This window comes from Giraffa tippelskirchi, chromosome 14 (assembly GCF_054371585.1).
Source record: "Giraffa tippelskirchi isolate mGirTip1 chromosome 14, T2T-mGirTip1v1.2.pri, whole genome shotgun sequence".
Taxonomy (NCBI): Eukaryota; Metazoa; Chordata; class Mammalia; order Artiodactyla; family Giraffidae; genus Giraffa; species Giraffa tippelskirchi.
The window spans coordinates 38229340-38256343 of NC_137288.1; the positions used below are offsets into that span (position 1 = coordinate 38229340).

At 35.3% G+C, this 27004-nt stretch overlaps 1 protein-coding gene across 29 annotated transcripts in view; it reads left to right on the forward strand.

Moving 5' to 3' along the window:
- TRAPPC8 (trafficking protein particle complex subunit 8) overlaps window positions 1–27004 on the forward strand; it is an 87688-nt gene that overhangs the window by 51240 nt on the left and 9444 nt on the right. For 28 of the 29 annotated variants that reach the window (XM_081562604.1, XM_081562620.1, XM_081562624.1 and 25 more), the window contains 13 exons: window positions 456–650; window positions 1068–1198; window positions 2311–2385; window positions 2869–2995; window positions 5039–5193; window positions 9704–10146; window positions 11489–11636; window positions 13771–13867; window positions 16084–16152; window positions 16240–16298; window positions 17509–17682; window positions 20968–21069; window positions 26504–26649. In XM_081562604.1, coding sequence (XP_081418730.1) covers window positions 456–650; window positions 1068–1198; window positions 2311–2385; window positions 2869–2995; window positions 5039–5193; window positions 9704–10146; window positions 11489–11636; window positions 13771–13867; window positions 16084–16152; window positions 16240–16298; window positions 17509–17682; window positions 20968–21069; window positions 26504–26649 — 1921 coding nt within the window. Of the gene's footprint in view, window positions 1–455; window positions 651–1067; window positions 1206–2310; window positions 2386–2868; window positions 2996–5038; window positions 5194–9703; window positions 10147–11488; window positions 11637–13770; window positions 13868–16083; window positions 16153–16239; window positions 16299–17508; window positions 17683–20967; window positions 21070–26503; window positions 26650–27004 lie in introns of all 29 variants that reach the window. The other variant, XM_081562602.1, reaches the window with a different exon arrangement.

Genomic DNA, 27004 nt, shown 5'->3' on the forward strand with positions numbered 1-27004 from the left:
TGGTACCAGTGGAAGAGATGAAGGAGAGAGAATTGGAGAAGGTGAGATAGAGGAAATCAGCTCCATCTGTAACATTTATTGTGTTTTTTTAATAAAATTTGGTTTCTTATAACAAAGTTGACATTTCTTAAATTTTGATACACAAGTATTTGTTATAATATTTTCCATATTTTGTCTGTATGTTTGAAGTATTTCATATAAAATTGTGGACACTAAGAAAATATATTCTGTCAGAGTCAGAAGGAAAAGAGCATTAGTATTACAAGTTGAGTTCCAATTAGGCTAAAATTAATAAGAGAATATTTTTCTCTCAGATAAAATTGAAAATAGGCAAGAATGGTATATATGTTTATTTGGATACCTTAGATTTTTATTTAAAATATATTTCATTTGTGGGCAGGTGTTAATAAATATGTGTATTTAATAGTGACACTTTTCTTTCTTTTTGTTTTAAGGTGAAAAGCAAGCAGCTACTCATGTAAGTCTTGATCAAGAATATGACTCTGAATCCTCTCAGCAGTGGCGAGAACTTGAGGAACAAGTGGTGTCTGTGGTCAACAGAGGAGTCCTTCCATCCAGCTTCCATCCCACACAATATTGTTTGAACAGTTATTCAGATAACTCAAGGTTTCCCCTTGCAGTTGTGGAAGGTGATACACTTGAATTTTTATTCATGGTTTTTTACTTGTTTGTTTTGCTTACAGCATATTCAAGGTAATTTTTTGCATGCCAGATATGACTGGAGGCTGAGGATACAAAAGTAAATTGAGTACTTTACCTAGTGAGTTGCATTTATAAAACCAAGCATTGGGGACTTTAATACAGGAATATTCAATGTGCTTTTGGAATGTAGAAGAGAGAATAAGAGTACAGAAAAATTATGGGGGAAATCTTCTAAGGAAGGTAATTTTAAAACTGTATCCTAAATAAATACACATTTACAAAGTGATAAAGGACAGTCTAGGCAGAAATGCAGAGCTTTGAAAGCAGGGTATATTCAGAGAATTGAAGCATACGGTGATGTGTGGGGTTTATTAAAATTACTAATTTAGGCCTTTCTTTTACAGAACCAATAACAGTGGAAGTGGCTTTTAGAAACCCTTTGAAAGTTCCACTTTTGTTGACTGATTTGTCATTGCTCTGGAAGTTTCAACCTAAATATGTCAGTGGAAAGGATAATGAAGAAATTAAAGAACTAGTAAGTTGTTAAAAGGTATTTGTAATAAGCATGTTTCAGTAATAGTCTAACAGATGCTGTAATAACATTTCAGCAGTTTCTGTTTAGGGAGCTGAACTTACTCTTTTTTTATGCTTATTTTCCCTCATTACAAAATGTATGATAATATGCTTATTGTTGAAAATTAAGAGTATAGAATTTTTCCTTGTGATGAGAACACTTAGGATTTTCTCTCAACAACTTTCTTATATAACATGCAGCCACTCCAGTACTCTTGCCTGGAAAATCCCATGGACGCAGGAGCCTGGTGGGCTGCAGTCCATGGGGTCGCTAAGAGTCAGACACGACTGAGCAGCTTCACTTGCACTTTTCACTTTCCTGCATTGAAGAAGGAAATGGCAACCCACTCCAGTGTTCTTGCCTGGAGCATCCCGGGGCCGGGGGAGCCTGGTGGGCTGCCGTCTATGGGGTCGCACAGAGTTGGACACGACTGAAGCGACTTAGCAGCAGCAGCAGCAGCAGCAGCATTAATTATATTTATTATGCTTTACATTGTTTCTTATATGTTATAACTGGAAGTGTATACCTTTTGATTGCTTTTATCCAGTTGCCCCCTCCCCACCTCCTGCCTCTGATAACCACACATCAGTCTCTTTTTCCATGAGGTTGTTCATTTGTTCTGTATTTTTGAAGTATAGGTGACTTAAAACACTACATTAGTACCTGATATACAACCCAGTGATTCGCTATTTCTGTCAAAAGGATCACCATAAGTCTAGGTGTCATGTGTCACCATTCAAAGATGTTAGAGTTATTGACTATATTCCCCACTTTGTACACTTCTTTTGACTCATTTACTTTGTAAGTGGAAGTTTGTACTCTTAAATCTCATTCACCTATTGCTTTCTTCCCCCCAGCACCTCCCCTCTGGCAACTATCTGTTTCTTCCCTGTATCTGTAACTGTTTCTGTTTTGTTATGTTGTTCACTTGGTATATTGCTTAGCACATAGTAAAAGCCTAATAAATGCTAACTATAGCTATTGTCATTGTTGCTAAGTATTGATATGTAGCAGTGTTAATAATCTGATACTTTATTCATTGGAATGTGTATTTTACATAATTTGCTTTTCAGGTAAAAGGTGAACCTGAAATGATTGGAATGGAAGTTATTTCAGAATTCTTAATTAATAGTGAAGAATCTAAAGTGGTAATTACTTTATTACTTTTCTGTCACGCCTTTCTAAAAGTAAGATGACAACAGATTTTAAAAGCCTGTTTATTCAGTTTGTTTTCCAGTTTTCTTAAAAATTAAAATTTATCATCTTAGGAAACTGGAATTACACAGAAGGAAATAGATTGGGAAAGTAGGTTTGCAGTGGTTTTTAGTTTGTTAATTTCCTAAGAAGCCTGGTGAAAAAAGGTTTTGCTTGCTTCTTGGGTTGAGTGTTGTAATTTCATATGATATTTGGTTGGCCAGAATATCTTGGTTTTTATTAAAAGTTGTAATGCCTATATACTGAGTTTAGAAAGTTTCTTTTGAAGAAAATGCTTTCCAGTAGGAGAAATCAATTGAGAATTAAAGTAAATACAGGTCTGAGCTTTTATTTCTGTAACATTACAGAATTTAGGTGTTGCACTATTTAAGATATTGTGAAAACAGATAATAAGAGTGACTTAAATATCTCCACAGGCAAGGCTAAAGCTCTTTCCCCATCACATAGGGGAGCTGCATATTCTGGGAGTTGTGTATAATCTTGGCACCATTCAGGGCTCCGTGACAGTAGATGGCATTGGTGCTCTTCCTGGATGTCACACAGGTAAAGCTATAGCATTGCTGAACAGTTAGAAGCTAATAAGTAAATCTCCTTAGAATAAATTGAAAAATGAGATATTTTAAAATTAGGTTTAAAATACCTTTAATAAAGACATTTAATCAGATGAAAGAATGAATAATTTGGATTGTTAACTCTGCCATCGCTTAAAAAAAACAACTTTATTCCCTTCTGATGTATTTTTGATAATTCTATGGTTCTACCCTATGTATTTTTCTTTTTTGTTACTGATCCACATTTAGTAAATTCTAAATTAATGTATTCTAACCATTGGTTGAGATGTCTACTGCCAGTATAAAGGTTGACTTAGGATATTCTTTTTTTTGAATATTTATAAAAACATAAAGTGAACTAAGGACCAGTGTTTTCACATCATTGAATGTGAAATGACATAAAATTCTGTCATCTGTTGTGTAAAAAGAGAAAGATTTAGAGTTAAGCTGGTATTTTTGGTGCCCCAGAATTGATAAGTTTTACAAATTTTTGAAGAGTAAAACTACCAGATATATGTTTAACACAGCTTGCCTTTTTTTTTTTCCTTTAATTTCAGGAAACCATTCTCATATTATTTTGTAATATGTTGCTTTTTGAGTTTAAGTTGACAAGACTAGAGAGAGAGTTTACTATAAAATTCCTTTCTTCTGTCTCTTCATTTTAATAGTTGTCTATTTTTAACAAATTAATAGTCAGCAGACTTGAATTTAGCATTTATAAAAGCTGATTATTAATATTGAGAAATCTTTTGGGACCACTTGGAAAATTTGTTGGTTCTTTTAAAGTTCAGTTTGAAATTTCTCCTTGCTTGCGTATCTAGGGTAATTTAGTAAAACATTTTTATGGAATGTATACCGAAATTGAATGAATCTATAAGAATTCAAAAATTATAAAACAAAAAATCGCCACTAAAAGTATAGTATTCTGCATTTTAGTACTACATGTATAATTCTTGGTTGACAAACACCAGAGAAAATTCTTTTACAAATAATATTTCCAATTTTTAAATAAGTAAGTTAACTGAGTGTTAAAAACTTTTTGAAACGTCTTTCCTTTCCCACTAAACTATGATTTTAATTTTGTACCACAAAGTTATGATTGTCAATAAATTATAGCTAATTACTTCATTCAAGGTACCAAATATATGCATTAATAAATAATTTATAAATTTTTTATGATGTTAGTGGGAGAAGACCCTGAATTAACTATTAAAATAAATGGTACCTTATAGTAGAATTTGAATGAGGTTTTAGTGTAAAATACTAGTAGGGATCTGGGTCAAATGAGGTAATGGCAATGCTACCTTATGCATCTGGTCTGGGCATATCACAGTGATCTTCAGCATATTAAAGGCTCTAAGTATTCCTGCTCAGAGGGAAATGGCAACCCACTCCAGTACGCTTGCCTGGAAAATCCCATGGATGGAGGAGCCTGGTACGCTACAGTCCATGGGGTCACAAAGAGTTGGACACGACTGAGCGATAGATTCTAAGTATTCCTGCAGGAAATGCAGTTGTCTGCCTTCACTATTTTCACACCTATGTGCAGTGTGGAAGCTTTTGGGGAAAAGCTCATATGCATATTAAATGAGTTTAATTTTGAGAAAGCTATGTATATTATAATTTTCTTTGTGTGGTCTATTGAGAAGGTACAGTTAAGTCTGTTGAGAAAGTAGTTATTTATAATCTAGAAATAATTCAAATTAGTATATATATTTGAATATGAGTAGCTATTCTGTCAGATAGATCTTTTTGGTTAATTATACGTTTCAGAAACTTCCCATTTGATGATGTGCAGTCCTTCTGCAAAGTAAGTAAATCCTAAGAAAATGAGAAATTAAGCAGCATGCAATAGTAGATGTGGTTAAACATGCACATAAAATACACTTAGTTCTTTGCTTAACCATGTTAATTGGTAATTGTCTAGAGTTCTTCTAGAAATCATCTGAAACATACAGTACTTATATATTCAGGCTAACTTGATGTCAGTTAACCTATCAAATTATTTTAGGGCATTGATTGTTTTTTATTTCAGGAAAACATTCCTTGAGTATGTCAGTCCGAGGGAGACAGGATTTAGAAATTCAAGGTCCTCGACTTAACAACACAAAAGAAGAGAAAACGTCTATTAAATATGGTCCTGATCGACGTCTAGATCCCATAATCACTGAGGAAATGCCACTATTGGAGGTATTTCACTTTTAAAAATTTCATGGGCTTAATAATTTATCTCTAAGGTGAGGATGATATTTTGGATAGATTAATTTTAGACTTTGAGATTGTTGATATATTGAAGTGCAATTTTAAACTCTTGGCAAGGAGTTGCGGCGGGAAGCTCAGGGTTCTTCTCGAGTTGCGACGGTGAAAAAAAATAAATTCTTGGTAAGCTAATGTTAAATAGATATAATTCACAAAGACAAGATAATCATGCAAATTGGCATTAAGTCACAGCCAGGTTATAAGATATAATCCTCAAAATATTAATAGAAGTTGGGAAAAAGCTTCTAAAAGAACACTTTGTTATTAAAATCAGTGGCTCTTTCTGGGTAAGATATAAAAATAACACAGGAGTTAATTTTTATAAAATATTTAAGCAATATAGATAGATGTATGAATAAAAGCAACATTCACTTCACTTTCTTTGTGTCCCACACTGTCATGCCTTCATGCAGTCTTTTAGCTGCAAAAGATAGAAAGTGATGCTAGGTAGTATTAACGCCCCCCTCCACCTATTATTTAGTTCAAAGGATTTTGAAATAACCTCGTGGAAACTATAAAGCATCATAGAATAGTAAGCTCAAGGAAGAATAAGGACTCAGCAGCTCTGGGAAATTTGTAAAACCTTTAGAAAGCATTACTTTATAAATAACTTTTTATTTTATATTGGATTATAGCCAATTAACAATGTTGTGATAGTTTCATGTGGTCAGTAAAGGGACTCAGCCATACACATACATGTATCCGTTCTCTTCCAAATCCCCCCCCCAACAGCCTACTACATAACATTGAGCAGAGTTCCACGTGCTATATAGTAGGACCTTGTTGGTTATCCGTTTTAAATATAGCAGTGTGTACATGTCCATCCCAAACTCCTATTTTGATACAACTTTATTAGTCTGACAACTTCTGGGTCTTTGTGCCACTTCATTACAAATATCAAGTGTCTAGGAGAGAACTGTGACCCACCTTGAATCAGATGTCTACCTGAGAGGCAGGCCACTGGCACGGCCATGAAGTGTAAGTGTGAACCTTGTAAGGAAGTTCTTCCTTCTACATCTTCAGATTTCCCTGAAAGGGGAGTTAGAAGCTTAGTCATTCACCTTCACAAAGCGCCAGTGATACCAAACTGATGTTTCTCTTTTCAGACCTTTCCTTGTATATGTGTATATATTTTTAGTAGTCATACTGCACATTTTATTCTGTGACTTGCTTTTTGCCTTTATCAACAAAATCTGGCTTTTGTTTTCATTCAGTAAAAATTCTTTCACAGCTGCATAAGATATGTCTTTATTTAGATACGTTATACTGTATTTTAGTCATTTATGTATTGATGGGTATGGTTCTGGCTTTTCATCATTACTGACAGTTCTGCAGTAAACATTATGTATATATTTTGTCCATGCTCTAGTTTAGGCTATAGACTTTTAGAAATGAAATTGTTGGATCAATTGTGCAATGTACCACAGAATTACCTTTAGCAAGCCTCTCAGAATTGACACTTTTCCTTCAGAATGAGAGTGCCGCTGCCTCGTGTCAGTGCCATACTGGATACTATCATGTTTTTATTTTTTATCTTTTTTTTTTAAACTTTTGTAAATCAGACTGGTGAAAAATGGCATTTCTTTGATAACTGATAAGGTTGGTTAGTCTTCATTTTTTTTGTCCATGGGATTTTTTTCTTCTGTAAGTCCACATGATGCCTTTTAATTGGGTGTTACTTCCTTTTTCTCATTGGATGATTTTATGGGTACTAATCCGATACTTATAGTGGTGGGATAGGTAACATGCTCATGAAAGTGGTGATATCTGTTTGTGTTGAGCAAAAGATATTGTTGAGCTGCGTGTTTTCTACCCAGATTTTACACTTGCTTAATTATGTTGCAGACTTCCAGGTGGCTCAGTGGTAAAGAGTCCACCTCCCAAGTATGAGAACATGGGTTCGATCCCTGGGTTGGGAAGATCCCCTGGAGAACGAAATGGCAAGCCACTCCAGTATTCTTGCCTGGAGAATCCCATGGACAGAGGAGCCCGACGGGCTGCAGTCCATGGGGTTCAGAAGAGTCAGACATGACTTAGTGACTAAACAGCAACAACAATTACGTTGCATTTAAAGAGCTGTATGGGGAATTCCCTGGTGGCTCAGTGGTGAGGAATCCACCTGTCAATGCAGGAGACACAATAATAATAATAATAAATAAAGAGTTGTGTAGGGCAAGTAGAAGACTTACAGACTGATGTCAGTGCTCATTTCTGGTTAATAAATACTTGCACATAGTTTATCTTTCATATGGCGGTTTTCATCATTTAAGATTTTTAACTTAGTTAAGAGAACTTCTATTATATTTGGATGAGTAATAGTATACCTTAATATTAGTAAAAAATTCATAGAATATTCCCATTCCTAATACTGTATGTCAGAAATACTTCGTAGAGTTTGAAGTATTTAAGGGAGTAGTGAAAAAAGTAATCAGTCTACAACATCTGATGAAATAGTCTCTTAATCAAAACAAGAGTGAGCATGAAAATTACTGAAGCTTAGAAAAGATAAAATTAAAGTATCATGTGTTAACTGTCACGTGTGTGGCATACTGAAAGCATACAGCTGTGATCTGTATCTACTGCTTAGAAATATTTTGTTTTTTTAAGTTCTGTTGGAGAAAAAACGGTGTCATTGCAAAACTTCTTCTTCCCTTATTAATTTTTTTTACATTTCATTAGAAAAAAGTTTTACATAGAAAAGTAGAAAGAAGAGCAGGCCCTTCAGGTTCTCACTATAGGCAGTATGTTGTGTATATGACATTTATTCAACCAGACTTGCCTATCATGTCAGATCACTTGATGTTACATATGAAATCTCAGTGACTAGCCTTATGTGTATCATTTTTACTTACTATGTTTATACCTATCACACATCTTGAGGATTAATTAGTGGAAGTGAAAGTCTTGGTTCTCGGTCTTATTTTCCATTAAAATTTGCAGCTGTCTAAAACATCAACTTTTTATGAGGACTTTTAGCAGAAATGCATTTGAAGTAAAGGCTAGATATACTCTTTCTCCTTAGAGTCAACATAGTATATTTAGTAAAACCTTATTCTGAAGATATATACACAGTATCCTACATATGGTTTATCACTGGTCCTATTCCATCACCCTTCCCCTTCTACCAGTGCTGTTGCCTTACCCACGGTATCTGGGTGTGTGTTTTAGTGCATCTTTACAGTACTCTTATTTCACTGGTTATTCATGCAGTTGTTTTTGATATAACAACTCAAAATTGATATTCCTTCACAAATTTTAGCTTATTTGACTAAGCTATTTCATACTGGCTAATTAGTATGTTATCTGTGTTTTCAGTATAATGTTATGCTTAATTTTTTCCTAACTTCTTAACCTGTGTTTTGGATTTCTGCATTAATCCCTTATTTTCTCATGTCCATTTTTGAAGCTTCTCATTTCCCCTGATTTTATCTGATTCCTTAAGAATTTGGCCATAATCAAGTCTTATTCAAACTTAGATTGAAAGACACAGGTATTTCCCCTGGACTTTGGTAACTCCTTTGGGACAGCCAGCTGTAACTTTACTCCTCATACTCTTACCTTCATATTCCTCCTTTCTTTGATTCTGTCAGAGTACTTGTGACATTTATGCTTGTGGATCTTTTAAATGCAAATGACTTACTGGAAGATTTTGTTAGTCCATATTTCCAGCTCTTTAGTACAGGTCCACAGTCCCTATCTGAAATCCTGAGGCCAGGCATGTGTTGAAAGTCATTTTTTTTTTTAATTTTTAGAAACCATGCATATACATGTGTGTTTTTATCTTCCACATTTTGTGACCCCTGTTGGGTTTGTGGCAGCACCGGTTGTCAAGCACATTAATGTAGCTTGAATGAACCACATGAATATTGCACTAAATGGGAAAGGCTTTAAAGAGCCTCCGTTAGTCAGATCAGGTTTCTTTCACACATTGGATTATGGAAACCCTAAGGATATTCAGAGATACCAGGTTTAAAAATTATGGATATGGAATCATGCTTCTATATGTTCTCCTCTTTTCAGACCTACTGTGTATCACTTCATTTTAATGATGTATAAATAAATAGATGAGCTACTTTTTAAGTTGACAGTGTTAAGGGCTCTTCAGCTGATAACTGTTCATGTAATCATGTTAAATTACTTATAGCTTGTCTTAACCATAATCTACACAGTTGTGAAAATTTTGCCGGCGGCCCTCTAGTTGTTGATGCTGTACCTTTAATATGTAGCTAAGAAATCTGCTACTGAGTAACATTGGTCTCTGTCTTACCCTCTTTTTAAAAATGGAGTTCTTAATAACCACATACACAGGGAGATATCAAAGAGAATGAATAAAATACTTGTAACCCTGTAGTAAAGAAATAACAGCACCTTAAAGTGTTCTTCAGTAGAGGTTCAGAATTTTTAACAGACAATATAATAATATTTTTTCCCTCCAATGCAGGTGTTCTTTATACATTTTCCTACAGGGCTCCTCTGTGGAGAAATCCGAAAAGCCTATGTAGAATTTGTCAATGTCAGCAAATGTCCTCTTACTGGATTGAAGGTTGTTTCTAAACGACCAGAATTCTTTACCTTTGGTGGTAACACAGCTGTTCTAACACCGCTGAGTCCCTCGGCTTCCGAGAACTGTAGTGCTTACAAGACTGTTGTGACAGATTCTACCTCTGTGTGTACAGCACTTGTATCATCAGCTTCTTCTGTGGACTTTGGCATCGGCATAGGAAGTCAGCCAGAGGTGATTCCTGTTCCCCTTCCTGACACTGTTCTTCTACCTGGAGCTTCAGTTCAGCTACCAATGTGGTTACGTGGGCCAGATGAAGAAGGTGTCCATGAAATTAACTTTTTGTTTTACTATGAAAGCGTTAAAAAGCAGCCTAAAATACGGTGAGTATTATAAAATTTTTTAGATTTAACCTCTGCATTGAGGATACGTATGTATGAAAAAAGTGAAAGTGTTAGTTGCTCAGTGGTATCCGACTCTTTGCTACCCCATGGACTGTATGTAGTCCACCAGGCTCCTTTGTCCATGAAATTCTCCAAGCGTGAATACTGGAGTGGGTAGCCATTCCCTTCTCCAGGGGATCTTCCTCACCCAGGGATCTAACCTGGGTCTCTTACATTACAGGCAGATTCTTTATCATCTGAGCCACCAGGAAAGTATATACTCATTGAAATAGACATTTTATTATTTGTTAACCATATGTCATTGTTTACTAAGAAATTACCCTTAACCAAATTATGCATGAAGTTTTTATCTGAGGTTGTCCCTAATCTGAGTAGCCAAAAGTGGAAAAAAATTAAGCTACATTAATTTTTTTCATGCTTCTTTCTGTAAATTTCATGGTTTTTTGATACAGCTAAGTACTATGGTCAGAGTTACCACATCATAATGACATTCACAGGTACAATGAATTAAGAGTGTCATTTGTATATGAAGACAGGTGGCCTACAGTCATCCTTTTTAAAGAAAATTATTTTAACTTTTCCTTTACTCTAGTGCCCTCCTTTGCCTACCCAAATTTATGTGTTTGCAGAGCAAGTAATTTGGGTGGTGTTATGGGTATCTCTGAAAAAATCAAAACACGAGGAGCTTTAGCCTTTATATTTGCACAACAAAGTATTTCATGCTAATCCCATTGTCATTTTTACAGAATTAATGTGGAATAATTGTGCTACTTTTTAAAATTTATTGGACTATTTAAAATATCGTAAAAGGCTTACTATGAGAAAAAAAAATACAATATTTGTAAGGAAAAGTATGTTGTAGGTCCTCAGTAAATGTTAATTCCTCTTAAGAAGGTGAGTCCTCTGGCCAAAGCAATTCATTAAGGCTTTGTGGAATGTAGTAGTGGTGAAATGAGCTTCCAAAGAAAGTAAAGATTTCAGAATTTGAATGTCAAAGGGTATAGGCAAAAGAGTAGTGGGTATTCCAGGAAGTAGCTGTATATATGGATGAAAATGGACAAGTTAGGAGATACAAACTGAATACAGTTAGTTTGGCTACAGTGTAAAATGTATAAAATGGAAGTTTTCTTCCAAACTGGGAGTAAAGAACTAAAGTTAGGCTCACTAGATAAAACTCTTACATTATTGTATTTGTCTTTGTTATTTTACGAGTATAAATGGTCCTGAGAGTTGAATAGGTTTTAAAAGCTTTATTTGGAATTAAAGAATCATAACGCTGGGAGAGGTTCTTAGATTAAATTTGTAATTTTTACTTCTTTAGTCACAGAATATTAAGACATACTGCAGTCATTTGTACCAGCCGATCTTTGAATGTGCGAGCCACTGTCTGCCGAAGTAATTCTCTTGAAGATGAGGAGGGCAGAGGAGGCAATATGCTAGTCTTTGTGGATGTGGAAAATACCAATACTGTAAGTTGGTTTAAAAATAAACTTTGTTTTTAATAACGAATTTTTTTCCTTCACAAGACAGCATAAGCTAGGAATTTAGAAAGTGTTCATTTTGAATAGAATATAAAAATATCCTACTTCTCAATTTGCTTTTGTGGTTTTATCCTTTAGTGCTTCAAATAAAAGAATCTAGTGGTATTAATATGCTGCATAGTCATATGGTATATAGCCATACATACCATTAATTCAACCCAAAAGAGATCTTATAAAATGCTTTCTAGTCTCACCATTGAGAACGTCTTTTGATATAATTAAATTTACAAAGTTCTATTAGGATTTCACATTCAGTATTTTTTTTTTTTTTTATAAATTTATTTATTTTAGTTGGGGGCCAATCACTTCACAACATTGCAATAGTTTTTGCCATACATTGACATGAATCAGCCATGGGTTTACATGTGTTCCCCCTCCTGGACCCCCCACCCACCTCCCTCCCCATCCCATCCTTCTGGATCATCCCATTGCCCCGGCCCTGAGCCCTTGTCTCATGCATCGAACATGGAATGGTGTTCTGTTTCACATATGATAATATACATGTTTCAATGCTATTCTCCCAGAACGTCCCACCCTCGCCTTCTCCCTCAGAGTCCATAAAATTGTTCCATGCATCTGTGTCTCTTATTCTGTCTCGCATATAGGGTTATCGTTACCATCTTTCAAATTCCATATATATGCATTAGTATACTGTATTGTTGTTTTTCTTTCTGGCTTACTTCACTCTGTATAATGGGCTCCAGTTTCATCCATCTCAGTAGAACCGATTCAAATGTATTTTTTTTAATGGCTGAGTAATATTCCATTGTGTATATGTACCACAGCTTCCTTATCCATTCGTCTGCTGATGGACATCTAGGTTGCTTCCATGTCCTGGCTATTGTAAACAGTGCTGCGATGAACATTGGGGTACACGCGTCTCTTTCAATTCTGGTTTCCTCGGTGTATATGCCCAGCAGTGGGATTGCTGGGTCATATGGCAGTTCTATTCCCAGTTTTTTAAGGAATCTCCACACTGTTCTCCATAGTGGCTGTACTAGTTTGCATTCCCACCAACAGTGTAAGAGGGTTCCCTTTTCTCCACACCCTCTCCAGCATTTATTGCTTGTAGACTTTTGGATAGCAGCCATTCTGACTGGTGTGAAATGATACCTCATTGTGGTTTTGATTTGCATTTCTCTAATAATGAGTGATGTTGAGCATCTTTTCATGTGTTTGTTAGCCATCTGTATGTCTTCTTTGGAGAAATGTCTGTTTAGTTCTTTGGCCCATTTTTTGATTGGGTCGTTTATTTCACATTCAGTATTAACTTGATAACCCCTTACTTACACATTTCCAACAGTACCATTTCCTTTATATAAAGCATTTCAAACATTTTATTTACCATTCCTGTTCATGTACTCTAAATATCAAAATAAAAATGCTTGAAGGAAGGAAATGTGATCTTATTAAAATAGAATCTTAGCTTCAGATTGATTCAGTTTAGATACCTATTTGAATTGTTATTAATTCTGTAATATCCTTTTTCTTTCAACTCCATAAATTTGTAAGGTCACTTGGTTTGGTGATCTTCCTAAAAATCAGTATTTGTAATAGGAAGAACGTCTGGATAATTTCAAATTAGCTCTTACTAAGGAGAATAAAAAAAATTGCATGCAGTTTAAATGAATGAAGTTGACTGTATTTTGGGGTTCTGTTCTTTGTTGCTTTTTTTTGCCGTAATAAGAGTGTGATAGAAAGATGAGAAAAAATGAAAGTGCTATGGTTTTGATTAAAAATTGACAAGAAATAATTTTTGATAAATAACTCACTATGATAGATTCTAATAACTGAATGCCTTTCAATATTTAAAAATTTGCCACCAGAAGTATATTATGATTAAATCTGTTTCGTAGATAGGGAATGACTTACTTGTTTTAAGAATGTTTGTGGAGGATTTTAAATAATTGCCATACCTGAAATATATAGTGTTAATTTATTTCGGAATAAAAACTGCATCTTATGTTAACTGATAGTGACTTTGATAGAGTGTCCTTCTCAGTAGAATATACTAAGTTAGTGCTTCTAAATCCTGAATGGCTCTCTTACTTCTTTTTGATAGAGTGAAGCAGGTGTGAAGGAATTCCATATAGTGCAAGTATCAAGTAGTAGTAAACACTGGAAGTTGCAGAAGTCTGTAAATCTCTCTGAAAACAAAGGTTTGTGCTTTTTCCCTCTTCAGAATAAATTCTGGTATCTTTATTAGTTGACTTTTCTTCAGAATAGTACCAGAATATAATAAGATTATTGGTGCCTTTCTTATAATTAACTTTTTTAAGCATTAAATTGTGCATTCATTACACTGCATGATTTTTAATGAAACTACCCATCTTAATCGATTATTTCCCATCTTTTTATTCCACATCTTTTCTATTTGTATATTCTTTTTTAAAAAAATTTAGTTGTGGGACTTCCCTGGTGGTCTAGTGGTTAAGACTTCACCTTCCAATGCAGGGGGTACAGGTTCGATCCCTGATTGGGGAGCTGAGATCCCACATGCCTTGTGGCTAAAAAGCTAAAACATAAAACTGAAGCAGTACTGTAACAAAGTCAATAGTGACTTTTAAAAATGATCTACCAAAAAAAATAAAAATTCAACTGTAAAATTAGTGCTTGAATACATGATCACAGTCAAAATTTCAAATAGTACAGAAGCATATAGACTAGTTTCTCTTTGTTTCCTTTACTGTTGGTAAGATGGTTTTTCTGTGTATAATCATACTTTATGTTGATTGGCTTTTCTGTGTATTTCCAAACCCATCTAACACTTAAAAGAACATGCACACTTGTGATACGTATTGTCTAATTGTTTTCCAAAATATTTCTATCATTTTATCATCTTGCCAGTAATATGAGAGTGCTTAGTGCTTGTCAGAATAGATTGAAGCTGGCAAAATGATACTTACTCTTTCTAGAAAGAATTGTACAACGTATTTTCAAAGATTAAAAAAATGTTTTAAACCCTTACCTAGCCTCACAGTAATTCTTATTTTTGGAATTTATACAAAGAAATTAATTCAAAAATATAAGAAGATCCATATATTCAGACCAGTTTATTGCAGGGTTATGTTTAATAGGGAAAAATTGAATGTATCTTTAATGTGAATTAAGCTACAACTCATTTTGTCATTAAAATATATGAGCTTTTTTTTTTTTTATAAATTTATTTATTTTAGTTGGGGGCTAATTACTTTACAATATTGTAATAGTTTTTGCCATACATTGACATGAATCAGCCATGGGTTTACATGTGTTCCCCTTCCTGGACCCCCCACCTCCCTCCCTCCCCATCCCATCCCTCTGTGTCTGTAATATAGTGGGAAAATGCATCATAGCAAAGTATGTGCATATAATAATATTGATATAAATTATCCACATGAAAAATACTGATATAAATTATCCACATGAAAAAATACTGATAGGAAATGAAATGACAGAGTGGTGGCATTGGTACTCCTTGGCTCCTAAATTCTAATTTTTCAAAATTTCTGTTTATCTGTATGAATATGAATTTCAGAAAAATTTAATCTTACCCTTTTAAAGAACTGAATGAGATTTGCTTCATTGAGAGAAAAGCAAAGATGTTTTTCAGTCAGTCAGTTCAGTTGCTCAGTCATGTCCAACTCTTTGCAACCCCATGGACTACAGCATGCTAGGCTTCCCTGTCCGTCACCAACTCCCAGAGCTTGCTCAAACTCCTGTCCATCGAGTAGGTGATGCCATCCAACCATCTCATCCTCTGTCGTCCTTTTCTCCTCCTGCCTTCAATCTTTCCCAGCATCAGGGTCTTTTCTGGTGAGTCAGTTCTTCGCATCAGGTGGCCAAAGTATTGGAGTTTCAGCTTCAACATCAGTCCTTCCAATGAATATGCAGGACTGATTTCCTTTAGGATAGACTGGTTGGATCTCCTTGCAGTCCAAGGGACTCTCAAGAGTCTTCTCTAGCACCACAGTTCAAAAGCATCAATTCTTCGGCACTCAGCTTTCTTTATAGTCCAACTCTCACATACATACATGACTACTGGAAAAACCATAGCTTTGACTATATGAACCTTTGTTGGTAAAGTAATGTCTCTGCTTTTTATTATGCTGTCTAGGTTGGTCATAGGCTTTATTCCAAGGAGCAAGCGTGTTTTAATTTCATGGCTGTAGTCACCATCTGCAGTGATTTTGGAGCCCAAGAAAATAAAGTCGCTCACTGTTTCTGTTGTTTCTCCATCTATTTGCCATGAAGTGATAAGACCAGATGCCATTAAACATTATTTCTAATGATGAAGTGTTTTCCAGTTTGACTATAGAAGTCTGCGTAATGAACTAGGTTTTACCATGTTACAAACAGAGAAAGATCTTTGAAATTTTCTCTTTTCTTTTCCTAGACGCCAAACTTGCCAGTAGGGAGAAGGGAAAGTTTTGTTTCAAGGCAACACAATGTAAGAAAGAAGAAGGTAAATTCATTTTAGTGTCACACTTTCTTAAATGATCATTTTCTATTTCATGCCACTGATATGAGTAGTTTGTTCTCCATTTTTTAGTTGTTACGGAGGCCTCAGAAAAATATACCTTTGCAGATATCATCTTTGGAAATGAACAGGTATGCAAGTAAACCTAATAGCGTTTGATATTTAAAGTTATTGTTCTCGAGTATCTTGACTGTTTTGGCAAAACCATTACTCTAGTAATCTCTAAATTCTTTGGTGGATGAACATGTCAGCTTTGTTTGTTGAGTTTTGCGACTTGTTGTCATGCCCCAAAGCAAATAAAAATGCTATATGTAGTATGCCATTTTAATTAGTAATTTAAAATTAGTTTTCTTTTAGATTGTAAGATACTCAGTAGATAAATTTAGCCCTTGGCATTAAAAAAAGGAACAGGATTATATGAAAGAACCTATCTATTTGGAAAAGTGGTCACAGTGGAACATACAGATGATGATCCCCTGGATTTGGAATTATCAAATGGTTCTGAGACCTAAATAATATGCTATTTGTAATTTGTTTTTGGTAATGAGATAACTGAAAATTTTTTGTAATTTTTGTAATGAGCGAACTATGTGAACAGTGGTTTACCAGGAAAAAGTTCATGTCTGAGGGGGAAAATCTTATGTATTTATTAATATTTAATAATTAACTTGGAACCTTAACATCTACTTAACAGAATTCATAATGCAGGAAATTAAGTGTCGAGATTCTACAGTAAAACACAGTATTCCATTAACTAGGGGAAATTCTGTAGTTCTGAGTCTGTTTAAAAATCTTTTCTCTTACTCTCTCCCTTCAAGTGTAAAAGCCAAGTTAATGCCAATAACTTCATTTGAGTTGTGTTTCATTGGGTATCACCTAGTCTTCCAAGTATTTGATTGGGAAATACTTATTATTTTTAATAGTAAAAAAAATTTTTAAATAGGAAAAATAATTAAAAAATTTTTCTTTTTAACAATTTTTTTTTTAAACTGAAGAATAGTTTACAATATTTTGTTAGTTTCAAGTGTACAGCAAAGTGATTCAGTTATACATACATATTTATATATATGTTGTTCTTCAGATTCTCAACAATTAACTTCCTGTTTTCTTTGAATACCCATTTGTCTTCCCTGGATGCTTGGAAGGTCCAAGTTAATGTCATGGCAGTCTAGATTTAAGATTCAGGGTAATTTGTACCAAATATTTTAGGTGTTCAAGCATTAGGGTGGCCTTCTTATATTCAGCCAAATTGATAAGAAATACGTAAGTTGTAGAAATACAAATTTTGGCAGGGTATATCTAATTGAAAACACATATAGACAAGTGATTTTCTTTTAACAGATAATAAGTTCAGCAAGCCCATGTGCAGACTTCTTCTATAGGAGTTTATCCTCTGAATTGAAGAAACCACAAGCTCAGTCTTCGGTGCATACAGAAAAACAGTCAGTAGAGGATGTTATGAGATTAATCCAGAAGTGCAATGAGGTGGATTTGAATATTGTGGTGTTGTGGAAGGTATGTGTTGTTAAATTATTTCAGCAAGCCTCATTTATACTTGATTCTTAAACTGAACAGTAAATGTAAGCTACTGTGTATATTTTTTCTGCTTAAATTTTCCAGTTTGAGTTTGAAAGCTGTTCTATAACTTTTTGTTAATAGTTCCAGGTGACTTTTTTTTTTTTTTTTACCTAAAGGAAAAAAAATTCATTCAAATTAAATGACTTTGTTCTGTTATTTATTACTTATAAGAGGTACTGAGAATATTATAAAACATGATAAGCTCCATGAAAGCAAAGTGCTATTATTAAACTCTTTATTGTGGGCATTTTCAGACTCTGTAAAAGGAAAAATAACACTACATACCTCTAGGTACCCATTACTCAGGCTCCAACAGCCACTAATTTGCTGCTGTTCATTTTCCACCTGTATTCTATTAGCTTCTTTATTTTTACCTTCCTTTATTTTTTATGCTGTATTCTGTATTTTTAATGACATAATATTTCATCTATAAAAGCATTTTGTAAACTTTTTCTAGCAGATGAGGACTTTCTTGTTTAATATAACTCTGCCATATGATTCTCACCCTAATTAATAGAAATTCTTTATAATTACCTAATTGTTGGTCTCTGAAATTTTCCAGATTGTTTGAAAATATCATTTTAATTAAAAAAAAAATCAGATTCAAATGCCATCTACAAATACACATGGCAGACTAGAATGAGGTAATTTAGGCACTGGTCTCCCCTAAAGTTTCCTGAGGGTTCCATCCCTGGGTTGGGAAGTTCCCCTGGAGGAGGGCATGGCAACCCATTTCAGTATTCTCGCCTAGAGAATCCCTATGGACAGAGGAGCCTGGCGGGCTACAGTCCTTAGGGTTGCAAAGAGGCGGGCATGAAGTGACTTAGCACGCACACAAAGTTAACTTGAACTATAATACAGAGATTTATTTTTCACAGTATACCCTTTTGTATCTTAAGTATGTGTCTTTAGAAATGATTCTACACTGAAATTTAGGATTTTGCCTAGGGATATTCACCTGAACTGTGTGAAGAGGTTTTATTTTGTATCATCTAATACAGAGGCCTGACATTGGGACATGTTCATGGTAGATGATTGGAACGTGCATTTTAAATTGATGCAGATGTTCCAGCATGTTCTTTTTACTAAGCTGTACGTTTTTAAATAAACTTTCTTGAAACCAAGCTGGCCTTACACGAGTTCCAGTAAAAGTGCTTGAGCAAATTGACTTGTTGATTATAGAAGGTGAAGATGCTTAATGCCAAAAGGATAAATTACACCTTGTTATCTTGAAATCAAATGTCCTTGAAGCTTTGAGTCAAGAAAATTCTATTTTTAGCCTCAGTAGCATTGCCCCTTTATGTAAACCAACCATCCATTAAATGTATAATAGACTTTATGCATTTGTAGCTGTCACTCCACAGATTCCTGCCATGTATTGTAATATATCCAAGTAATAACAATATATTACAATGTAATTGTAATATATCCGAGATAGGATCTTGAGTAATGTATGCTGTCTTCTATACTTACTGTTGAGCCCACAGTAACCTTGGTTGGAGGGATGAGTTATCGTTTTAAAAATCACCCTGAATGAAAATCAACTACTATAATTGCTAATCACATGAAGAGAAGATAACTACCCAAGATTGTGATGCTCCTTAGTTAGGAAATGGAAGTTTGAATAGATTAAAGGATGGGATATTGTCTGGTAGTGGCTAGTATCTATGGTAAGTTTATGATTCAGCTCATTTGAGAAAGTGACTAGTAGATTTTCCTTAGTGAGGGCTCTGGATAATGCACAAAGGATCCTCTTGACTGAAAGAAAACTTGACAATTCATTTAAGTTGTGGAGTGGATGCTTAGGGAACATAGCACTCTAATAAAATATGATTCAGAAGAAAACTAAGACCTTGGACAACATTTTTGTTAAAAAAAAAAAAATTAGTTGTAAGGGGGTACAATGAAAGTGTGAAAGTGTTACTCACTCAGTCGTGTCCAACTGTGCAACCCCATGGACTGTACCCCTCCAGGCTCCTCTGCCCATGGAATTTTCCAGGCAAGAATATTGGAGTGGGTTGCCACACCCTTCTCCAGGGGATCTTCCTAACCCAGGGATTGAACCCGGGTCTCCTGCATGGCAGGCAGATTCTTTACCATCTGAGCCACCAGGGAAAGCCCAAGGGGGTGTAATACAGCTTCTAATTATTCTTAACCAAAAATAAAGGTTTGTTTTGAAAAACAAAGACTTTGTGCAGGAGAGACTGCATTATAGGGTTATGCATGACTTTTTTTTTGATCCCATGAGACCACTGAAAGAGATGTATGTCCTGTGGCAGGACTTTATCAGCTGTCATCCTCTCGATTAAAGGTCACTTCATCAAGTATTTATTTAACTCCTCCTGCATTTCTCAGTTGTGCGTGGATGGATGCTAAGCAGGCCCTGGGCCTGCCTGGGCCTTAGTGCAGCACTTCTCCAAGTGTGATCAATGGATGGCAAATCGCCTCACGTGTTAAGTATAGAAATTGGAAAGAAACATTTTGGGAATGTTTACAGCATTTGACTAAGGAATTTTGAATCTGTTGAGTCTAATAGTTAAAAAACACTGGGCTTGTCAAAAAAAAAAGAATTGAACCATCTGTATTTGCGTAATGTGACATTAAGGGTATCAGAGCCATTTAGAGATTTTATTTTCTCCAGGATAGAAGAAGATCAAGAAGAATTACATGCTGGAATAAGTTTTAATATAGATTAAATCAGGCCATTGTATAAGAAGAAAAAAAGCCCTTTTTTTTTTTTCTTTAAGCTTACATACTTAAATTTAAGATCTCCAAGGACATGGCATTTCCACTTATAGGATTTACAGTTGTACTCATTGATCTTGCTCTACTGTGATAACTCTGGTGCATAGAAGCACAACTATAAGAAAAAGCCTTTTGCCCGTGTACTGTCAGTCCAGTAAAGATAAAACCCTGTGTAATGGTATAGCACTGTTCTTTTTAGGCTAGCTTCTTAAGCACTCTAGAGAAAATTGGGAAAGGTTTCAAAATTTGTTTCTCAAATATCCAGGCCAACTGTTTTATATTGAGGCAGAGCAGATTTTGACAGATACTTTATTGTTTGAATGAAGAAATAAAAGTTAGAAATGCTGACACAGTCATGAGTATTGGTATTTGATAGATATTAGCTGTAATACCTCAACTTGCCAGCAGATTTTGCCTTGGTTACTTCTGAGGCTACTGCCAAGCAGGGGTAACATTTTTGTGTTTTGTTCTTCTTAGGCTTACGTAGTCGAAGACAGTAAGCAGCTTATTTTGGAAGGTCAGCACCATGTTGTTCTTCGCACTATAGGAAAAGAAGCTTTTTCATATCCTCAGAAACAGGTAATGATGCTTTGGGGCCTTACTGTGAACTTGTGGGGGTTTTTGTTTGGTGTTTTGTGTTTTTGAAGGTGTCTGATTTCTGCAAGCTTCTATGTTGAGATTTGAGTTGGGGGTTGTCGGCAGAAAGCTGATTAAAATTAAAAATGAACATAAATTGATTTTGAAGTTCACTAGCGCTTAATAAGAGCATTAAGATGCATTTGTGATCCTGGAGTTTCCTAAGATATACTCTTTATTGAATCTAGAACTCATAAAAAGAATTGACTTGCATGAGAGGAAGGAACCATGTCCTCGTCTTACCTTGCTTATTGTTCAGCAGGCCCACACCATTGCAAAACTCCACAGGGCTGGTCATATAGTGTAAAGGAGGGCTCTGGAGTTGCGCAGCAGCTAGTAGTACTGTTTGTTTTTTTATTTCTCCTAAAATACTGTTTCATCTTATGATAAGTTCTCATCATATATATAAATAAAATTTAAGCATATTTAGTCCTATGATTCAGTGACCTTGTATTGTGTTCATAAATAATTGATTCTAATTGTCATGCTTTTCTCTCCATTATTTTTGACAACTTGTAGTTTGAAATAATTTTGAAACTTAAAGAGAAAAGCTTATAAAGCTTTTCTTAGACCTTTCACTCAGGTTCACCACTGGTTAACATTTTGGCTTATTTGCTTATCTGTTAATGTAGGTATTAATTTTTTTCTTCATCATTCTTGAATAATCCCTTCCAAGTAAGTTGCAGACATCTTGCCTATCCGCCCCTAAATACTTGACTGAGTATTCCTAAAGACAAAGACAATCTCCATAATCACAAAAACCATTATTAATTCAGGAAGTTTAACATTGATGCAGTGTTCATATATACAGTCTAAATTCAGATGTCATCAATGGCCTTAATTATAAGACGTGGTTTGCTTTTTCCCTTTCAGAATTCAGTTCAGGATCGTGCATTGTGTTCACTTGTCTCTTCAGGCTCTTAATCTGGAACATTTTCTGAACATTTATTTTTCAGTTATCATGTAGGCATTTTTGAAGAGCCTTGGCCAATTATTTTCATGTAAAATACTTTGAATATTTCTTATGATCAAATTAAAGCTACACATTTTTGACTGAAATACTTCCTAAGTGATGTTATATCTCTGTCAGTGTATTACATCAGAAGGCACATGAGGGTCTCCCTTGATGGTCCAGCAGTTAAGATTTTGCCTTTCAATGCAAGGGGTCAGTTCGATCTCTGGTTGGGGAGCTAAGATCCCACACGCCTCAGGGCCAAAAAACCAAAACATAAAATAAAAGCAATATTGTAACAGATTCAATAGAGACTTTAAAAATGGTCCACATCAAAAAATCTTTAAAAGACAGAAAAAGGCACGTGATATTAATTCGCCCCATTATAGCTGATGGATCATTTGATTAAGATATTACCTGCCATGTTTCGCCACAGTATTACTATTTTTTCTTTTTATTTATAAGAAGAAGTAATTGTGGGGAGATAATTTGGGACTATGTAAATGTCTGATTTTGCATCAGTTAGGTATACTAGCTTTACATTCCAGTGGTAATAATATAATTTGAATTGATTTTTACTTTAGTGATGACTAATGGTAATTTTCTGTTAGGTTTAATGAAGATATAACCCCAAATCTGTTTCTTACTTTAAGAAAGTTGTTTTTCTCAAACTGATTTGATTAATTAAAAATCTCATTTTACTTATAAATTGTCATATTTTGATAATTTGGAACATCTGAAACAAGGCAAGATTTTCATTTATAAAATGAAACAAAGTGTTCTCTATAAAATTTCAGTTCAGTTCAGTCGCTCAGTCATGTCTGACTCTTTGCGACCCCATGAACCGTAGCACACCAGGCCTCCCTGTCCATCACTAACTCCCGGAGTCCACCCAAACCCATGTCCATCGAGTCGGTGATGCCATCAAACCATCTCATCCTCTGTCGTCCCCTTCTCCTCCTGCCCTCAATCTTTCCCAGCATCAGGGTCTTTTCAAATGAGTCACCTCTTTGCATCAGGTGGCCAAAGTATTGGAGTTTCAGCTTCAACATCAGTCCTTCCAATGAACGCCCAGGACTGATCTCCTTTAGGATGGACTGATTGGATCTCCTTGCAGTCCCAGGGACTCGCAAGAGTCTTCTCCAACACCACAGTTCAAAAGCATCAATTCTTCAGCGCTCAGCTTTCTTTAGACTCCAACTCTCACATCCATACACGACCACTGGAAAAACCATAGCCTTGACTAGACGGACCTTTGTTGGCAAAGTAATGTCTCTGCTTTTCAATATGCTGTCTAGGTTGGTCATAACTTTCCTTCCAAGGAGTAAGCCTCTTTTAATTTCATTGCTGCAATCACCATCTGCAGTGATTTTGGAGCCCAGAAAAATAAAGTCAGCCACTGTTTCCACTGTTTCCCCATCTATTTCCCATGAAGTGATGGGACCGGATGGCATGATCTTCATTTTCTGAATGTTGCGCTTTAAGCCAACTTTTCATTCTCCTCTTTCACTTTCATCAAGAGGCTCTTTAGTTCTTCAGTTTCTGCCATAAGGGTGGTGTCATCTGCATACCTGAGGTTATTGATATTTCTGCCAGCAATCTTGATTTCAGCTTTTGCTTCTTCCAGCCCAGCATTTCTCATGATGTACTCTGCATATAAGTTAAATAAGCAGGGTGACAATATACAGCCTTGACATACTCCTTTTCCTATTTGGAACCAGTCTGTTGTTCCATGTCTAGTTCTAACTGTTGCTTCCTGACCTGCATACAGGTTTCTCAAGAGACAGATCAGATGGTCTGGTATTCCCGTCTCTTTCAGAATTTTCCACAGTTTTTTGTGATCCACACAGTCAAAGACTTTGGCATAGTCAATAAAGCAGAAGTAGATGTTTTTCTGGAACTCTCTTGCTTTTTCGATGATCCAGCAGATGTTGACAATTTGATCTCTGGTTCCTCTGCCTTTTCTAAAACCAGCTTGAACATCTGGAAGTTCACAGTTCACGTATTGCTGAAGCCTGGCTTGGAGAATTTTAAGTGTTACTTTACTAGTGTGTGCAATGAGTGCTATTTTGCGGTAGTTTGAGCATTCTTTGGCATTGCCTTTCTTTGGGATTGGAATGAAAACTGACCTTTTCCAGTCTTGTGGCCATTGCTGAGTTTTCCATATTTGCTGGCATATTGAGTGCAGCACTTTCACAGTGTCATCTTCCAGAATTTGAAATAGCTCAACTGGAATTCCATCACTTCCACTAGTTTTGTTCGTAGTGATGCTTCCCAAGGCGCACTTGACTTCACATTCTAGGATGTCTGGCTCTAGGTGAGTGATCACACCATCGTGATTATCTGGGTTGTGAAGGTCTTTTTTGTCCAGTTCTTCTGTGTATTCTTGCCACCTCTTCTTAATATCTTCTGCTTCTGGTAGGTCCCTACCACTTCTGTCCTTTATTGAGCCCATCTTTGCATGAAATGTTCCCTTGGTATCTCTAATTTTCTTGAAGAGATCTCTAGTCTTTCCCATTCTATTGTTTTCCTCTATTTGCGTTGATCGCTGAGGAAGTCTTTCTTATCTCTCCTTGCTATTCTTTGGAAGTCTGCTATAAAATTTACTCATGTTATATTCCCATTTTACAAAAATACTGTCTGGGGCATATCCTTTTTATTTCTCTGTATTTCACCTTTGAAATATTTTACATGATTAGCTGAGTAGGGAGATGTGGCATGTTCATCATATTAAGGATAATATATACGGAGCTCAGAGACTTTAAGATTGATGACTTAGTGCAATTTACTTGCATAACTTGATAAACTTTATCTTACTTATAAAACAGGGAGTATTTTATATCTTGCCTCTCTTGTGATGGAACTCTCTGTCTTGGGGTACAACTGTCTGTCACCTTTATTGGAAAAAACTACTGTACAAATTGTTCAGCACTCATTGTGAAAATTGTTGCTGCTTTTAAGCTGAGAGAGACGGAAGCTTTTGTCAGTATTCCCTCAGTAAATTAGCTTCAGGTTTTTGGTATCCTTTTATGGCTGTTGTTCATATGTTTGGCTCCTGGTAGGTGGTATGTAGAGATGTAGTCAATATAGTTTAGAAGTCTCAAATAACTTGTTTATCTTAGATGATTATACTATATTAAACAATAGGATAGTTTTTGAACTTTTTATTAAAGTTTAACAAAAATACAGAAGAGTAACTTTCACAAATTAAAGAACACTCCAGTATAACACTCCAGATTAAGAAAGGGAACATGATGTGCACTTCAGAAGTTCGGCTCCTTCTGGCTTCCAGGCACAAGTTTTTCCTCCTCCAGAGTAAACCTCTACAGCCACTTTCCTCTCTCTCATAAGGGGAAAACAAATTTGAATATTGCTTTTGCAGCTGTATAAATCAAGGGTCAGTAAACTTTTTCTGAGAAAAGCCAGATAATAAGCATTTCTGACTTTGCCGGCCAGAAGGTCTTTGTCAGAATTACTCATCTCTGTTGTTTAGAGTCCAAAAGCAGCCGTAGCCAGTATGTAAACAAATGGATGTGGCTCTGTTTCCATAAAACTCTTTACAAAAACCAGAGGCAAGCTGGCTTTGGCCCATGGGATGTGGTTCGCCAGTCCTGGGTGTAGATCACATTCCAACTAGGCTACCAGGAAGTTAAAAAATCAAAATTTTCTGATGGTAAAGGAAATGGAGAAAAAATTAATCAAGGAAGAGGACTTCCATGGTGGTCCAGTGGTTGGGAGTCTGCCTATCAATGCAGAGGACATGGGTTTGATCCTTGGTTTGGGAAGAGACCACATGCCTGGGGACAACTGGGTGGGTCAGCCACAACTACTGAAGCCCATGGACCTAGAGCCTGTGCTCTGCAGCAAGAGAACCCACTACAGTGAGAAGCCTGTGCACTGCAACTAGAGAGTAGCCCCCACTCACTCTGATTAGAGAAAGCACACCCACAGCAAGGAAGACCCAGTGCAGCCATAAATAAATAAGGAGAATATTTTTAAAAACTCATGAAGCAGATGATATACAATTGAATGTCTATTGCCTAAATACTAAGCAGTTTTATTAGATGAGAACGACAGCAACTTTTGAAATTATTATTATTGTGAACCCTTTTTTACATATGAGGAAATGAAGTCTTGAAGTATTAAATAACTTACCCAGGATCATAGAACTATTATGTGAGGTTGTTGTATATCAAGTTAACACCAGCACATACTAGAGAATGAATAAATGATTATAGATCCTAATTTTTTATCCTAGGTTGTATTGCACATGATTCCTACTGTTAGTTTGTTAGTTTTTACAGCAGAAAAAGTATTGTACACGCTTTACTTTATTTCCACTGGTTTTAGCTTCTTTTGTTTATATCTGTTACACCTTATTTTAAGAAGGCAGTGTTTTCATTGTCATATTTTTTCTTTTCTCAGGAGCCACCAGAAATGGAACTATTAAAATTTTTCAGGCCAGAAAGCACTACAGTTTCCTCAAGACCATCAGCAGAGCAGCTTTCTAATCTTATTAAAACGAGTCTTCACTATCCAGAATCATTTAATCATCCCTTTCATCAAAAAAGGTTTGAGATGTATTTTTGTTAAAATTTTTCTGCAATATACACACCTGTATGTGCATGCACACACATCCACACATTTATTAATAGCATTAACACAAATATTGAAGAAGAAATCTAGAATAATATTGAGTCTATTGCCATTAAGTAATTTACCCTTTACTATGGTTACTATATGTTGCTGCTGTAATTAAAAGATGGATATTTCCTCAGCCAATTAGTTGTCAAAACTTTTCTTTTGATGAACATATTTATCAAGCCAAAAACAAGGAAAAAATAGTATATCATTTTGTTTTTGTTTTAGATACAGAAATTAAACATGACTATGGTATAGATTCATCAAACAGTTTAAATTTAGACA